The sequence below is a fragment of the Syngnathus scovelli genome, chromosome 5 (genome assembly GCF_024217435.2).
Source record: "Syngnathus scovelli strain Florida chromosome 5, RoL_Ssco_1.2, whole genome shotgun sequence".
Classification (NCBI taxonomy): domain Eukaryota; kingdom Metazoa; phylum Chordata; class Actinopteri; order Syngnathiformes; family Syngnathidae; genus Syngnathus; species Syngnathus scovelli.
Window position 1 is genome coordinate 15,871,230 of NC_090851.1, and position 17,361 is coordinate 15,888,590.

General features: G+C 42.4%; 1 protein-coding gene and 1 long non-coding RNA gene across 8 annotated transcripts in view; one reads left to right on the forward strand and one right to left on the reverse strand.

Moving 5' to 3' along the window:
- Positions 1 to 266: 266 nt before the first annotated feature.
- glra3 (glycine receptor, alpha 3) overlaps positions 267 to 17,361 on the reverse strand; it is a 166,161-nt gene continuing 149,066 nt past the window's right edge. For 4 of the 7 annotated variants that reach the window (XM_068650583.1, XM_049721544.2, XM_049721541.2 and 1 more), the window contains 3 exons: positions 12,771 to 12,917; positions 9,595 to 9,723; positions 6,250 to 7,560 (listed from right to left, as the gene is read on the reverse strand). In XM_068650583.1, the coding sequence (XP_068506684.1) occupies positions 7,234 to 7,560; positions 9,595 to 9,723; positions 12,771 to 12,917 (603 nt within the window). In that variant the 3' untranslated portion in view covers positions 6,250 to 7,233. Of the gene's footprint in view, positions 4,656 to 6,249; positions 7,561 to 9,594; positions 9,724 to 12,218; positions 12,417 to 12,770; positions 12,918 to 17,361 lie in introns of those variants that run through there. The other 3 variants (XM_068650584.1, XM_068650585.1, XM_068650586.1) reach the window with 3 other exon arrangements.
- On the forward strand, positions 4,481 to 11,061 carry LOC125969482 (uncharacterized). The gene is made up of 2 exons (XR_007481593.2): positions 4,481 to 4,583; positions 9,602 to 11,061. It is a non-coding gene; the product is annotated as an uncharacterized lncRNA (long non-coding RNA).

Consider the following 17,361-nt stretch of genomic DNA (forward strand, 5'->3'; position numbering starts at 1 on the left):
ACTCACCCAGGTTATGGGACAAAGGAGAAGCAGTGGGTGCAGGATTTCACTCCAGTGTTTGGTAAACGTTGCATTACATTGAGTAACAATGGGCTTGAACAGATGCCGTGTAAACATCTACAACTCGGAGAAGGAGGAGACCAGGAGCTCTATTTACTACTATTCACTTGAATACGATTTATATTTTAGGTGTATCAGTTTTAACCTTGTTTGAAAAGAACCCTATTATAACAAAAGACTTGTCGTTTTAACAACAATGCTATTGGATAATAAAAACTAACCAGTTAATTTTCCAGTTTGATAAATTATCCTGTTTCACCTCACACATCTTTCAATACAATTTTTTTACAGTCACAATTTACAATAACCGCTATAATAATCAATAATATTTGGTCATTTTGCCAAAACAGCCAATGAAAACACATGTTTTCAGTATGTCCTATGGCCACTAGAACCACCCTTTAAACACATTCTACAGATTCACACCACACGGGGGGGATCTAACGACTTATTGATGTATTAAATCTATCATGATCTGTCATACAACTTACTCAGAGGAGCAATTAACATCAATACACTGTAGGAAGAGCCCTGCAGCAATAATTTGACAATTCAATCCATTCATCCATCTTTTTTGACAGTGACGTCGCATTTGCTTATAATGTGTACAAAGATTGTGATTTTAGCAACTATCTTTAAACATAAAGATATTTCATTATCATTTTTATTATTATTGGTCCAAAATACACGAATTGCATTGAGTGTCATTTTAGCAACTATCTGTAAACATTTTATTATTATTATTGGTCCAAAATACATTAATTGCAGTGAGGGTAATTATTTTTGCATGGTTATCACGTTTATCTACCACAGCAACTCGCTCAAGGCAGGACTGAAAAGGTTCCTGTTTATTCCTGGGGAGTTTGGAAGCCAAGCTATCGCGTGGTGTTCTTTACTATATCTTCCCCTTGTTGGAATGAGACAGGCCTCATGATCACAAAGAAAGGTGATCCTTAACTATATGTTAAGGGTACTGAAAGTTTGCTGAAGCAGGTCTGTCTATCTGTTTATTGCTTTGTGTCTGTTTATACCTGAACGCGTTTAATGAATGAAGGTTCATGAACTCGTTCATATTTTGAATGAATGTGAACTGGACGTATCACATTTTTGCTTCGTGAACGCTCACAGCAACCTTCTTTTTTTTGATTGGGGGAAAAAAAGAACTACGAACTCTTCATTTTTGGAATGATGAACTTAATTTAAAAAAATCAATTATGAACTATGAACTGAACCAGTTTATTTTAAAATTCGTGTATTGAACTTTCAACTAGCTTGTGTAGAAAATGAACTTTTCCAACACGGGTTTAATGAAATGTATCGTGATAATGCCTGCAATGGCATTTGATATGACATTAGTAAAGCAAATCATTGAGGGGATTTCAAAGCCACTTGTGCACATCTGTAATTTGTCATTTTTAACTGGTAAATTCCCAAAGGAGATGAAAATTGCTAATGTCATTCTGCTTTATAAAACTGGGAGCAAACACAACTTTACAAACTACAGACCTATCTCAATATCGCCTCAACTCTCAAAAATATTGGAAAAGCTTTTTAACAGTAGAATGGAAGGATTCATGGTAAAACATAAATTAATTGCAGAGAACCAATATAGCTTTAGGGTTAACAGATCAACAACACAGGCTTTAATGGAATCAATCGAGGAAATCACAGATGCAATAGACAACAAAAGACATGCAATAGGAGTATTCATCAACCTCAAAAAGGCTTTTGACACAATTGATCATAACACACTCCTTAATAAACTGGAAAAAATATGGGATAAGGGGATTAGTATTAGACTGGATAAAGGATTATCTGAGAGGACAGCAACAGTTTGCAAAGATGGGTAATCACAGCTCTGGATATTTGGATATTGCTTGTGGTTTCCCACATAGGTCAGTATTGGGCCCTGAATTATTTATTTTGTATATAAATGATATGTGCAAAGTATCTAGAGAATTAAAACTCGTCAATTTTGCAGATGACACCAATATGTTTTGTTCAGGTAATAACATCCAACAAGTGGAATCAGTGTTAAATGAGGAAAATATGGTTTGACTGGAACAATTGATCATTAAAGGCATGTAAGACTAAGTTTATGTTATTTGGCAAAGGCACTGCGAACATAAAGGTACAAATAGAAATAGATGGGACTGAAATTGGGTGCAGGAAAACACATTTCTTGGGGTTACAATGGAGGACAGGCTGAGTCGGAAGCCACACATCAAACACGTACCGTCCAAAATCTCAAGAAGCATTGGAGTCATACAAAGCAAAAGAACTACTGGATTATCATTCACTTCGGACACTTTATTGTTCACTTATCTTACCATATTTGCATTACTGTGCTGAGGTTTGGGGTAATACTTACAAAACTTCACTACAGCCAATATTCTATTCTATTCTATTCTTATCATCCTGCAGAAAAGAGCAATAAGGACTATTCATAAAGTCAACTACTTTTCATACAATCCAAACTATTGAAATTTACTGACATAGTATCTTATCAAACAGCAATCATCATGTATAGGGGAAAAGCAAAACAACTACAAGAAATTATCCAAAACTTTAGGATTCGGGAGGGAGTTAAGGGGGAATCACAACTTCAAAATCTTAAACATAAGAACAACCTTAAAAGGTATCTGTATAACTATTACCAGGGTCAAACTATGGAACAATCTGAATGAGGAACTCAAGCAAAGTCCAAATATCCACCAGTTTAAAAAAAAAAATACAAAAATATGTTGTTTAGCGGGTACAAGGGCTAAAAATGCCAAATGGCTACACACAAGCAAAAATGAAACAGAAAAATAAGTGTGAAAGTGTGTCTACTTGTGTTCTGTTGTAGATTTATATGTTGAATCATTAGTTTGATGGATAAAGTGAGAAAGGGGCAGGAATCTAAAAAGCTATGCTTCCTCCTACTCCTTTTTGAGCATTCTTTGTTATTGTTTTTTTTCAGTTTGGTTTATTGTTTGTTTGTTTCATGGACTTAAATATGGCACTTTAAAATGTTATTTCTTTTATTTTTCTGTTTTTCTGTTTTAAATATGTTCGAAATAAAGATATATCAATCAATCAAATAATCCCAAATACAATTTGTCTTTCACCTGCCTCAGTGTGGCTTTCTTTGAAGAATACAATGATGATGTCATATGAGTGATGATCATTGCAACAATCACGCAAAGTGACATTTAATTAAAAATGCTCTTTGCTCTTATAAAATCACAACCTCTCAGAGATTTGTATTTAAGTGATAAAGTGAAATCCCCACAAATCCAAACACCTATACCACCTTTGGACCACAGTTGAAGAAATAATACAAAATCAGAATAGAGCCAGTTCATTGTTGAAACAATACCAATAAACAAAATGAGTCTATCATGTATACAGTACATATAGTGCAATAAATATAATTTTAATTGAATGAAACTACAATGGAAATCTAGCAAGGAAAGGTTAATATTTTGAGGATTTTCACTTTCATCAAGTGAAATTGAGTGCTACTTTTCATTAAAAAATACTGGGAAAAGAGCCACCGTATTTGCGGTTCCACTCATCTTACCTGTCTGTGAATACAGAATCAATTTTGATGTTTGAAATTAGAGCAGCACATCAATGAAAACGATCATTTAAAATAACATTTAATAGAGTCAAACTGCAAAGGCAGAACTTTGTGTCCAGAATGAAGACATCCACATCGATTTGAATTAGTATTCTGATTAGGAGTTAGGAGGGTGCGGGTTCGATTCCAGCTCCGGCCTTCCCTGTGTGGAGTTTGCATGTTCTCCCCATTGTTTGTGCCTTTTCAAACGTGTTAAACTGTGTCCGTGTTCAAGGGCCAGAATGTTCTGCAAGACACATCTGCAACCCAAATTATGTTACACCATCTTCATTCATCATGAAGTGTCTCTAAAATCTTTAGTAATTAAATTTGTTCTTGTTATTGCTAATCAATAGTAATTATATTCTACGCTTGTATGACGCTTGTATGGTCATTCAGAATATTAATATTAATTTTGAGGATTTTGAAATTCCATGGTGCACCAATTTAACCAAACAGTGATAGAGATAAAACTAAACTGACTGTTGATGAGTTATATAACAGCTAACAGGAATTAACACACAGGTTTACAGTGTCAGTTTTAACGGCGACTGCTTACTCTTCTTTGTCTTTGTCCTGTCTTGATCTCTGCTACTGTGATTCAGATTACTATGGTAAACTGATTTTTTTCCCATCTCCCCCGATTATGATGGGACATTTCTATAGATAACAGCTTCCATTTTATTTCACCAAAAATCTCATACCTGTCACGCCCGTGCCAGAGCACGCTCGGCCGGCAACTTCCCTCAGCCACACCCCTTCATCACCGTATTGTCTGTCACCTGCTTCCTCTTGTTACCTCTTATTTAAGGCCTGCCCGTGTGTTTCTACCTGTCGGTGTCTACTGTTGTCTTCCGTGCCTGTCCGCGCCCGGTGTTCCTGTTGTCTGGTTTTCCCCCGGATTGTCTGGAGGCTCACGGTCAGAATTTTCCCCTTGTCCAAGTGGACTTCGGTCGGTCGGTCGGTCTGTCTGTTTTTGCTGGCCGTGAGTCTGTGTGATAACAAGTGATAACAAACTTGACTTTTCCAGCTAGCAATAATATGAAACACTTGTAAGACTCTGCCCTTTGGTGTGACATCTTTATTTGTACACATTTAAAAAGACACAAATAGAAAGTGTTCAAAACAAATAGTCATGCTCGTATATCATATAAAACCTTAAAAAAAAATGGAATACAAGAACCCAACTGCGACCAGAACTGCTTATGTGGGGAGGTGAAAATGGACTACTATATTTTAAAATACAAATACATGTTTAAAAGATAAACAGATTTTGAATTAACTCTGAACGCTTTATGTAGCATTTAATTACTGCTGCATACGTATATACATAAATTGCATACATGTAATTTTAATTCATTTATTCATTCATCCATTCTCTGTACCACATTTTTAAATTCATATTTTAAATGTTGCGCTGAGCCAAATGCCATGAAATTCATTGTGTGTCATACACCTGTGCAGATCTTAACGGTTAGGTTAGTTTTCTGAATGACAAAGTCTGTCAAAGTGTATGAGCTCTATTTTTGTGTTCTGACAAATCCAGAGTTGATGTGGGTTAGATCAGCAGTTGGTAGTTTTGCAGACAAGTGCAAACTGGCATACTGTACTGTATTTAAAAAGGAGCAGTTTCCGCTGTGAACAGAGCTGACCATTCTCCGCCAATAAAGGTGGCTCCGAATTCCCTTTATATGGAGCACCCTAACGTCTCTTATTGAGATAGCTCTGTGCAGAAAATGAGGCATGCCAGAGAATTTTCATTGCTCTTAGCCAGTGTGGCGACAGACAACACAAGGTGGTAACATCGTTACATTTGGTGGTAATCACTAGCGAATTAAATAGTTGGCATTTATGATGTCCGCTGTTGTCAATTTTATTAATCCACACACGTCCGGAGAGCTCTGAGTCTGTCTGTGCCCCGATCAAATCTGTCAAAAATCACATTAGACTACGTGTGTCACTATTTAGACATGGTACGGGCAGGCATATCCTTGAGTCCGACTTTCCGCTACTCAATGGTCATTCAGGCGGTCCAGCCTCTGATTAAGCAAAGCACGCCTATACCATGAAGCTCCCTTCACCATGCTTCCCTTCACACATGGTGTTGTAATGTGTGTTCCTCCCAAACAATTCAATTTGGTTTCATCTGTCCACAGAATATTTTTACAGTAGTGCTGTGAAACAGCCAAGGGCTCGTTAGCAAAATTCAAAATGCCCTCCTTGGTGTTCTCCCATGAACTTCATTATTGTTTGATGCTTGTAGATTTGTCAACAAACATTGGGGTTTGCCAGTTATTTCCACGTCTTTAGAGAATTGGTTCTTTTTTTACCTTTTGCAGACCCCTTTACTTGATAGCCATACATTAGAAGAGAAGCAACAAATTCGTCTGACCATAGACTGATGAACATCAAGACTCTTAGACACTTGTGTAACCTATTCCATCGTTATACAACTTTAGTTTAAATACAAAGACAAAACCTGACCTCAACCCATCCGAGATGCTGTCATAAGACCTCATGAGAGATATTCACACCAGGTCCCCCACCCCCAAAAAAGAAACAAATAATTCTTTGTGTGGTATTAGTTCATGCAAACTCTGTGTTTATTCTTGTGATTTTGATGAGACTTCATTTTATGACCAACCTTTGCAGAAATTCACAGAATTCCAGAAGCTTCCCGGCAGTGGTGGCTCATCAAAAGAGGGCGCGAGCGAGGGCACCGCCCTACGAGATCAGTTCTTATTATCTTTCACTTCTTTTCAAAATTAGTGCACTTTTTTTGTAATTAGCAAAAAGTGGACAGAGTTCAAACAAGTCAAGAACAGTCTGGCTGGATTTAGGCGAAACGGTTCAAGTGACCCAATTCTGGTGTGTTTTTTTTTCCTCCAATGTGGCTCAGTCTGGATAGAGAACGAGGCAGTATAATCAGGAAAAAACAGTACAAATGCAAACCATATCAGGCCTTAAACATATGAGTTATGAATTGCGTCAGTTACGGAAATTTAAGTAAACTGGTTAGATGCACAAAGCCATTGTGATCCGGATGTCATTGCAAATCTCAATCGAATAAACTGTCTCTCGGCTGGCCTAGGAAACTGTGAAATGTAAAAACTGGCCAAAGTATCAATTAAGATTAGTAGATTTACAGTCACTTCCATTTTTTTTGTTCTTCTGCCATGTGTTTGCCTGCTTGCCTTTCTGGCATGAGTGTTGTTTTTGGTGTTAATTTAATATAAGCACGTGATCATAATTTGAACGTGATGGAGATGAAACAATACAGACCCTCAAAAATGAAGTAGGCACTGAATTGAAATCAGGCATTGAAATTTCAAGCACAGATCTCAAACCCTGTTTTCTCATAAAAAAAAAAAAAAAAACATAACCATCTGAGTCATGCCGAATTGTCTTCAACATGACCAAATCATGATTATCTTACATCTTTGTTTGCTTGTTTCTTCTTGTACATCTATGATTGTGGCAACATTGGGGCAATTTGAGGTCACAGGTCACATGATAGAGGAAATGTGACCAAATAAAGGAAGAAAACATGTCCCCACAAATGTCTTTGTTTATGGATAATGGAAATCTTCATGGCGAAGTATTTTATAAAGAACCCAGTAGAATATGTTGAAAAACAGGAAGGCAAGGGGGAAACCGGCCCTCGACACCGTGTCAATCTTTTTGGCTCGGTCGATAAATAACTTCCTCATCTCCTCCATGCTTTTCCCACCTCCTGAAGCGACGCCCGGGCGTTTCAGAGCAGTGTTTGCCGTGGCTCCTTGAGTGTTGGGTGCAGTGACAGTATTGTTAGTGGTGGCCTTGGAGTCCTTGCTATTGCTGGGAGTGGAGGTTACAGCAGCTGTAGAGGTCACTCTGGTCTCATGCACTTCCCCTTCCTGTTGGACAGAAGAGAGCAGTAGAAATCTCACTGTTTTTGTGTGCTTCATAAACTTCAAATTTTTATTCTTAAATTTAAAGGACAAAACAGTGAAACCTCCAAAGCCAAATAATTTGTGGTCTGATGCTGGTTGACATTACACTTGGTCTAATTTTAAAGGCAGTTTGCTTTGGTAAACAAATAATTAATAGTACATTAATTTGGCCCACTCTTTTCTTCAAAGATCCACAAGTCATTCCATATTTTTCCCCTCCTATTTACAGCAACATTTTACATACATTCAAGTGACAGCTAAAACATTTAACATGTCATTTAAAACATGATTTGTGTAGTTAATAAGGGTTTTGTTGACACCTGACATTTTCAATATTTCCTATTAATATAATATTTTTCTCAATCAAAGATTTGCCACCTTCTCAAAAGAGATTGTTTGGGTAAACTACCCTGTTTGTATTCTTGATGAGGAAAGATCTTGTGCAGTACAAATTGTAGACCGTAGATCCTGAGCTTTTCTTAAAAAAAACAAGTATTTTGTGTGAAAATGTTGGGCATCGCTGCTTTATTGTAAAATTGTGGGTACACATATATTTAAATATGGCAAGTTCAAATTGTCTGCTTACTGTGTTTTACAGTATGCAAATAAGCAGCAGTCTGTTAATTGTCTAGAGGCTTGATTTACTAAGGGTTTGTGCCAGCATAAACGTTTGCAAACTTGAATGATCACACAAACAGATGTAGATGCTGATCTGCTAACCGGGTGCTCAGAGGATTTGCCAAATGGGCAAAATGAACGTGAGGTTCATTTCGTAGGTTCCCGCGAGGACTATAAGAAAATAGATTCATTTTGCATGCAAAGTGAGATTTGTCAATCCCGAACCAAATTGTGTAGCTGATTGAGCTAAAATACCATGTCTGATACGCAGGTCAAAAGTGGCACACAGTGTGGCACCACTCTGTCGTCCAGGCATGATGAGAGGGGGCAGCGAAAACCTTGACGCTTGGGTAAACATTTTTGAAATGCCAGAATAAAAAAAAAAAAAATGGAGACAACGGAATTCTGGAACTAAATGTTGAGCCAGTCTCGAGGTGTTAGGCCATAGTCTCACCTGTGACAAACCTCCTTTTTTCTCTGCATTTCACAGTGTCAATTGCAGCTGGCATCTGCAGAGCACATTTATGGGTCTGCTGTCCTAGTTTTCAACACTATGATATGCAGGATATGCACATCCGATTGCTGTGCACTCTGGACAACACGGCTTTTACTGAATTGCTGGCTTCCCCCAAAATTTACTGGAGGGATCTTTTTTTTTCTACACCTCACATTTCTTTACCTCTTCAACCAACACTTCCCACTCCATCACGACAACCTTTATTTTGCATTTTTCCAAGACAAAAACAATGTGCGCTAAATTAAAGTGCAAAATCCTCTTTTAAATGCTTGACCATTTTTACCCCTGTCAACATTACGCTCAATCCTGTCCTGAGTGTTGTTGTTAGTCACCTAAATGTTGAACAGAGGCTGTGATTTACCGAAGTCAAATTCCTTGTTTGGCACGCTCAAACATGGCGAATAAAAAACTCTTGAATCTTGAATCTTGAATCAGTTGGAGTAGGTGAACACGCAATTCCTTATTCAGGGTCTAAATAAAAGATGTCAATCATGTGTAACACGCCTACAGTGCACGCAATGTTAGTGTGACATGCAATTTAGCACACACTATTGGGGAATTTAGTAAATCAGGCCCTCAGTGTTTAGATTTGTCTGATATTTGCTTAGAATACAAGCAGATACTTGTAGAAATACATGACAAAAATGTTTGGTGCAGCATGATTTTAAATATACTGTAGGATATTTCCCTGTCTTTGCATTTTTCTGTGATTAATACCCTCCTTAAGGTTATGCCCTGATCTCCTCTCAACCAGCTTTATTTGCCGGCAGAATGCTGGTGAAGAAAGACAATAAACTCGTTGCATTGTCACATGCACATGCAAATACATGCCAACACACTCAATGTATTGTGCCATTCATTACCCTGCAGTTGCTGCTGTAGATGTTGGTGATAGATCCATAGAGAGGGTCTGATGCTTTGAGGCCGTTGTTGACGTTTACATGATGGAGGGATTCAACTAGCGCATCTGCATCAACTGCACCTCCACCGCTCTACCAGTTGACAGCATGCACACCAGTGATCAACGAAGAGAAACCAAAAAGGGGGAAGGGGGGTGCATCCAACACAAATACCAAGTACGGAGTGCTCATTCATTCAGTCAAGGTATTATACGTGTTCGTTACATTTGTAAAGTCATTCAATTATAGTTACACAATTACAATTATAGTTACATTTTATTGCTGTGGGTTGAATTTCAAACTACCTGCTACATTTTTAGAAAAATTTACAAAACACTTTTAATTACAGATACTTAAATTTGAAATGTATATATCTTTTAGACTGATGTTTTTCCATCCTTAATTATCATGGTAAAGCTACATTCAAAATAAGATCTTACACATGTACGTATGTCTTCTTCCTTTTTTAAAATCATTTTCTTCCAGTCCAGTATTCCACTAACACACAAAATTTCTCATTTACATCATTATCTTGTGTTAGTTAAAAACTTCATTTTCTCAAATAGTAGGCAGAAGTCAAAAGGAGAAAATTGCTTGAGAAATACACTGTCATTTTCTAAAATTTTGCAATCATTTGCTATCATATATTTGTTTTGTTCAGCGAGAAGAAGTGGTTTAATCTAAAAGAGAATTTTCAGCGAGAAGAAGTGGTTTAATCTAAAAGAGAATTGCCTTCTAATTCGTATGCAAAACTTCTAATGGAAAAAAGTCCACCACTTCTATTAATTTTCCAATACATTGAAAGAAGTAAACGTGTTATCTGCAGTAAATGTGAAATCTGCATGTTGACTGAATGCTGGATGCTCCCAGAAAACAAAGATTCAAATCATGCTCATCTTGTTTAGATGGCTTGTGAAAAAAACAAAACTACATACTGCGATGAAGCCATGCAGAGCCATGCATTAATTAACACAGTGTAGCGACAATCACCTCGGCATTTAAACTCCACAGGAGTTGTCTGAAGACCCATCCTGTGCATGCACATATCAAACATTTCACCCCCCTCAATAAGCATGCATATGCAATTTTGAGGAGAACTTTGAGAGAATTTCATTTCCGTTTTTAATTTTTCTTAATTTGTATCTGATTATGTTCTATACAGTGATCTATTAATTAACCTATTGGAATATGAGGTACGTAGTATATTTTAGAAACACAATGTACAATGTTTTTCAGATTTTACTCATGGTGGATTATGTGACCATTGATTAGATTTCAAAGCTAGTTTTAGGCACAAAGTAATCATTGCACATTTCAATTTTAGGAATGGGTGATCCTAACTCCTCCTGTTCAAAAGACCGGATTGGATTACAGAGTGCTTCAGCCTATCTGTGAAGCGGAGGCCGGATTCCCTTTTTTTTTTTTTTTTTTGCACTATAAAAGACAAATCACTTCCTCCACTCTCTCGTTCCTTTCTTTGTTTGCTAGCTTATCTCCCTAAGGCCTGTTTTACGACCTTCACCCATGGGCGCGGCTGGACTCTGCTGGCACGTGGTCTCACTTGGGAAACCTGTTTTCTTTGTTGGCTGAATGCCAGCACTGGTCCACGCGTTTGTACAAAGGCCGTGACTGTGAGCTCACGTCGGCCCCTGACCGACTCCGCAATAGGGGGACTTAGCGTGCTAAAACCTTTCTGAGGCCTAAAACAGGCTGAACATTGCAAAAGCCGGGTGTGCATCACCAGGCCGGCACTACTAGAGAACTCCCCCTGACCACGTGCTGTGCAAAACCAGCCTTTTCCAATTTCCAATTTTTATTTTTGCCTTTTTCTTTCAACCTTCTTTCTACGTGGCCTGGCTGGACCTCTAAGTTTTTTTTTAACCAAACTCATTTATTAACTGTAGCCTCCTTCAGATTAATAAACTGATTTCAGGTTTCCGTTAATTTAAACTTTTTTTGAAACTATTAAGAAAAAAAACAACGTGGTGCCCTAGTGGCAGTTGATTACACCGCTGGCAGTAGATTTCTGCCACCACTAACAAAATGGATAATTATTTAACTAACTAATTAATAATTAGTTACTTAGTTAATTAATTTCATCCTTAATTACCCCATATTCGCTACAACAGAAATAAGGTGAGGAAACTTAATCATGCTCAGTCAGTGCTCGGTGGCGCACTGGGTAGCACGTCCGCCTCACAGTTAGGAGGGTGCGGGTTCGATTCCACCTCCGGCCCTCCCTGTGTGGAGTTTGCATGTTCTCCCCGGGCCCGCGTGGGTTTTCTCCGGGCACTCCGGTTTCCTCCCACATTCCAAAAACATGCTTAGTAGGCCGATTGAAGACTCCAAATTGTCCCTAGGTGTGAGTGTGAGTGAGATTGGTTGTCTGTCTCTGTGTGCCCTGCGATTGGCTGGCAACCAGTTCAGGGTGTCCCCCGCCTACTGCCCGATGACGGCTGGGATAGGCTCCAGCACGCCCGCGACCCCCGTGGGGACTAAGCGGTTCAGAAAATGGATGGATGGATGCTCAGTCATAATAGAAGTCGAAACCTCAGTGTGTCGGGAATGATTGGAGCAGGACGACCAAATACAGCTTGAACCAGGGTTTATTAAAGGGAAAGGGAGTTGGAAGGGAGGTAGGTGGGGAAAATGAAGACACAGACGGGATAGAGACTTACGGCCAGCAAACAGACAGACAGACACAAGTCCACTCGGACACGGAACAGAATCTGACCGTGAGCCTCCACACAAGACCAGCGGGGAAACTGGACGAGCTGACAGGAGCACTAGGCACGGACACAGACGGGAGACAACAGTAGACACCGACAGGGAGAAACAAACGGGCAGGGTTTAAATACATCAGATAATAAGAGGGAGCAGGTGACAGACATTACGATAACGAAGGGGTGTGGCTGAGGGAAGTTGCCGGCCGATCGTCTCTGGCACGGCACGTGACAGAGTTCTCATTTCATGTTGCAGCAAGGGAATGAAGTACTAGTATTTCACTACTGGGGGGCAGCCTGATGCCCTTAAATTGACATGCTTAAAAGATAACATGAATCACTATTTCATTGTCCAGCTACAGAAAAATGCTCCAATATTGGAGTATTTATTTTTCCCCCGTACATATCTTTGAGTACCTTGCTCTTCTTGGGATATCGCCTGAATCGTAGCAACTCTTTATGTTGCCTAGAAACAAAATTAACTGCAGCATACTCCAACAGTGCAGAGAAGACAAAGAGAAGACACACTGCCATCCAGATGTCTATCGCCTTCACATAGGAGACCTGTAAGATACAATGACACAACTCATAGTCAAGGTCCAGATTTGAATATGAATTGAGGATTTTGTTTATATTTCATTAATTCACTCGAAAGCGCATGTGAACCTTGTCTGTAGTAATTATTGTTTTACAGCAACTCTCCGTAAAACGCTTTTAAATATTATTTTAAAGTAGAAGCTACTAATTGAACATCTGATGCCTGTTGTGTCAGAGGATGTGACCTCATTTTTTAATGAAATTATGCTGTATTCAGACATGCGGAACATAGTAGAGTGGAAAGCTCTGTTTGGCACTGAGAACACGATAAAACTCCTTGCTCCTAAACACACACGCACACGTTAATGTGGTGTTGGTTGGCAATACGTGAGAGCGAAACGGGCATGCTAATAAGGGTGACGTAACAAAGTGCTTCATTTCTAATTTTTTCTCATGCATACAAGATGCCACAAAAAGACTGAGGGGCTCTTTCTCTCCCTCTCTCACACACAAAAACACACATACACACACACGCACGCACACACATGCATGCACACACCAGATGTGCTTAATTCAAGATTCAAGAAGTTTATTGGCCATGTTTGGGCATGCCAAACAAGGAATTTGACTCCGGTAGATCTCAGCCTCTGTTCAACATTTAGGTGATTAACATTCAGGACATGTGCAAAAATTGACAATTATTCTCAAGCATCCCCTGATCTTCTCCATCCATCCATCCATCCATCCATCCATCCATCCATCCATCCATCCATCCATCCATCCATCCATCCATCCATCCATCTTCTTCCGCTTATCCGGGGTCGGGTCGCGGGGGCAGCAGCTTTAGGAGGGACTCCCAGACTTCCCTCTCCCCAGCCACTTCATCCAGCTCGACCCGGGGGATCCCAAGGCGTTCCCAGGCCAGCTGAGAGACATAGTCTCTCCAGCGCGTCCTGGGTCGTCCCCGGGGTCTCCTACCGGTGGGACATGCCCGGAACACCTCCCCAGGGAGGCGTCCAGGAGCCATCCTGATAAGATGCCCGAGCCACCTCATCTGGCTCCTCTCAACGTGGAGGAGTAGCGACTCTACTCCGAGTCTCTCCCGGATGACCGAGCTTCTCACCCTATCTCTAAGGGAGAGCCCGGACATCCTGCGGAGAAAACTCATTTCGGCCGCTTGTATCCGAGATCTCGTTCTTTCGGTCACGACCCATAGCTCGTGACCATAGGTGAGGGTAGGAGCGTAAATCGACCGGTAAATTGAGAGCTTTGCCTTTTGGCTCAGCTCTCTCTTCACCACAACGGACCGGTACAGGGTCCGCATTACTGCCGACGCTGCACGGATCCGCCTGTTGATCTCACGCTCCATCCTCCCCTCACTCGTGAACAAGACTCCAAGATACTTGAACTCCTCCACTTGGGGCAGGATCTCATCCCCGATCCGGAGAGGGCATTCAACCCTTTTCCGATCAAGGACCATGGACTCGGATTTAGAGGTGCTGACCCTCATCCCGACCGCTTCACACTCGGCTGCGAACCGTTCCAGCGAGAGCTGGAGATCACGGCCTGAAGAAGCCAACAGCACCGCGTCATCTGCAAAGAGCAGAGACGCGATGCTGAGGTCCCCAAACCGGACCCCCTCAACGCCTCGGCTGCGCCTAGAAATTCTGTCCATAAATTTATGAACAGAATCGGTGACAAAGAGCAGCCTTGGCGGAGTCCAACCCTCACTGGGAACGAATCTGACTTACTGCCGGAAATGCGGACCAGATTCTGGCATCGGTGATACAGGGACCGAACCGCCCTTATCAGTTGGCTCGGCACCCCGTACTCCCGAAGCACCCTCCACAGAACCTCCCGAGGGACTTCTCCAAGTCCACAAAACACATGTGGACTGGTTGGGCGAACTCCCATGCACCCTCGAGGATCCTGCCGAGGGTATAGAGCTGGTCCACTGTTCCACGGCCAGGACGAAAGCCACACTGCTCCTCCTGAATCCGAGGTTCGACCTCCCGACGGACCCTCCTCTCCAACACCCCTGAATAGACCTTACCAGGGAGGCTGAGGAGTGTGATTCCCCTGTAATTGGAACACACCCTCCGGTCCCCCTTCTTAAAGAGGGGAACCACCACTCCAGTCTGCCAATCCAGAGGCACTGTCCCCGATGTACACACAACGTTGTAGAGGCGTGTCAGCCATGACAGCCCCACAACATCCAGAGCCATTAAGAACTCCGGGCGGATCTCATCCACGCCCGGGTTTTTGCCTAAGCAACCGCCGAAGCTGCGTTCCGCTTGGTCATCCGGTACCTGTCAGCTGCCTCCGGAGTCCCGCAGGCCATAACGGCCCGATAGGACTCCTTCTTCAGCTTGACGGCATCCCTTACCGCCGGTGTCCACCAGCGGGTTCGGGGATTGCCGCCACGACAGGCACCAACGACCTTACGGCCACAGCTCCGGTCAGCCGCCTCAACAATGGAGGCGCGGAACATGGTCCACTCAGACTTAATGTCCCCCGCCTCCCCCGGGACGTGGGAAAAGCTCTGCCGGAGGTGGGAGTTGAAGCTCTTCCTGACAGGAGATTCTGCCAGACGTTCCCAGCAGACCCTCACAGAGCGTTTGGGTCTGCCAGGTCGGACCGGCATCTTCCCCCACCATCGGAGCCAACCCACCACCAGGTGGTGATCAGTTGACAGCTCCGCCCCTCTCTTCACCCGAGTGTCCAAAACATGCGGCCGCAAATCCGATGACACGACTACAAAGTCGATTATCGAATTGCGGCCTAGGGTGTCCTGGTGCCAAGTGCACACATGGACACCCTTATGTTTGAACATGGTGTTCATTATTGAAAATCCGTGTCGAGCACAGAATTCCAACAATAGAACAGAATAGAACGGGTTCAGATCGGGGGGTCGTTCCTCCCAATCACGCCTTTCCAGGTCTCACTGTCATTGCCCACGTGAGCATTGAAGTCACCCAGTAGAATGATGGAGTCCCCAGAAGGAGCGCTCTCCAGCACTTCCTCCAGGGACCCCAAGAAGGGTGGGTACTCTGAGCTGCCGTTTGGTGCATAGACACAAACAACAGTCAGGACCCGTCCCCCCACCCGAAGGCGGAGGGAGGCTACCCTCTCGTTCACCAGGGTGAACCCCAATGTGCAGGCGCCCAGCCGGGGGGCAATAAGTATACCCACACCTGTTCGACGCCTCTCACCGTGGGCAATTCCAGAGTGGAAGAGAGTCCAGCCCCTCTCGAGAGGGCTTGTACCGGAACCCAAACTGTGCGTGGAGGCTAGTCCGACTATATCTAGTCTGAACCTTTCTGCCTCGCACACCAGCTCGGGCTCCTTTCTAGCCAGAGAGGTGACATTCCATGTCCCAAGAGCCAGCTTCTGCAGCCGGGGATCAGACCGCCAAGGTCCCTGCCTTTGGCTGCCGCCCAGCTCATATTGCACCCGACCCCTTTGGCCCCTCCTACAGGTGGTGAGCCCATGGGAAGGGGGACCCACGTTTCCATTTCGGGCTATGCCCGGGCGGGCCCCATGGGCGAAGGCCCGGCCACCAGACGCTCGCCTTCGAGCCCCGCCTCCAGGCCTGGCTCCAGAGGGAGGCCCCGGTGACCCGCGTCCGGGCGAGGGAAAACAAAGTCCATTTGTGTTTTTCATCATAAGGGGCTTGGGTGAGCCGTGCTTTGTCTGACCCCTCACCTAGGACCCGTTTGCCATGTGTCACTCTTCTAGGGGCATGAAGCCCCCGACAACATGGCTCCTAGGATCATAGGGGCACGCAAACCCCTCCACCACCTGATCTTCTTCATTTTATGGCTGGTGCGACTTGTACTCCGGAGCGACTTATAGTCCGGAAAATACGGTAAATGATTAATGGACTGCACATAGCGCTTAATCTACAGCGTATGGTGCCCAAAGCGCTTTACAATGCATCACATCCACCCATTCATACACCAAATGTGAGTGACAACAGGCCATATTATTGTGTCCAGCTGCTCGCTTTTCAGGCCGCACGCATTCTCCTGTCCACTCAAATCTGTCAATTATGCTCCCTCACACCAGGTACGCACTCTGGGTGGAGCAAACCTACACTGTGGGTGTTCTCTGTCAAATCTGGCTCTGTGCGCATGCTATGTGTACCGCTGATCTACAATATAGGACCTTCTCACTGACACCAATTTACACAAAATGCTATGCTTCCGGTCGCCAGATTCCAGGACAAAATTGCAAAAGGAAAACACTGTTTCAAAGTTAGTTAAATGCTATCTTGGTTAGTTGGAGAATAGGGCTGTCACAACCAAAACGTTTCAGAATCAAATTATCCTATCAATAATTCCATCAATTACTCTGCTAATTGTCTCTTCAAACTATGAAGTAGCTGCCTATTTTTTAAATGCTTGACAGTGATAAGCATGCATCTGAAAATAATTGTGTTTGCCAAGGTGGGTGTATATTAACAGTATTC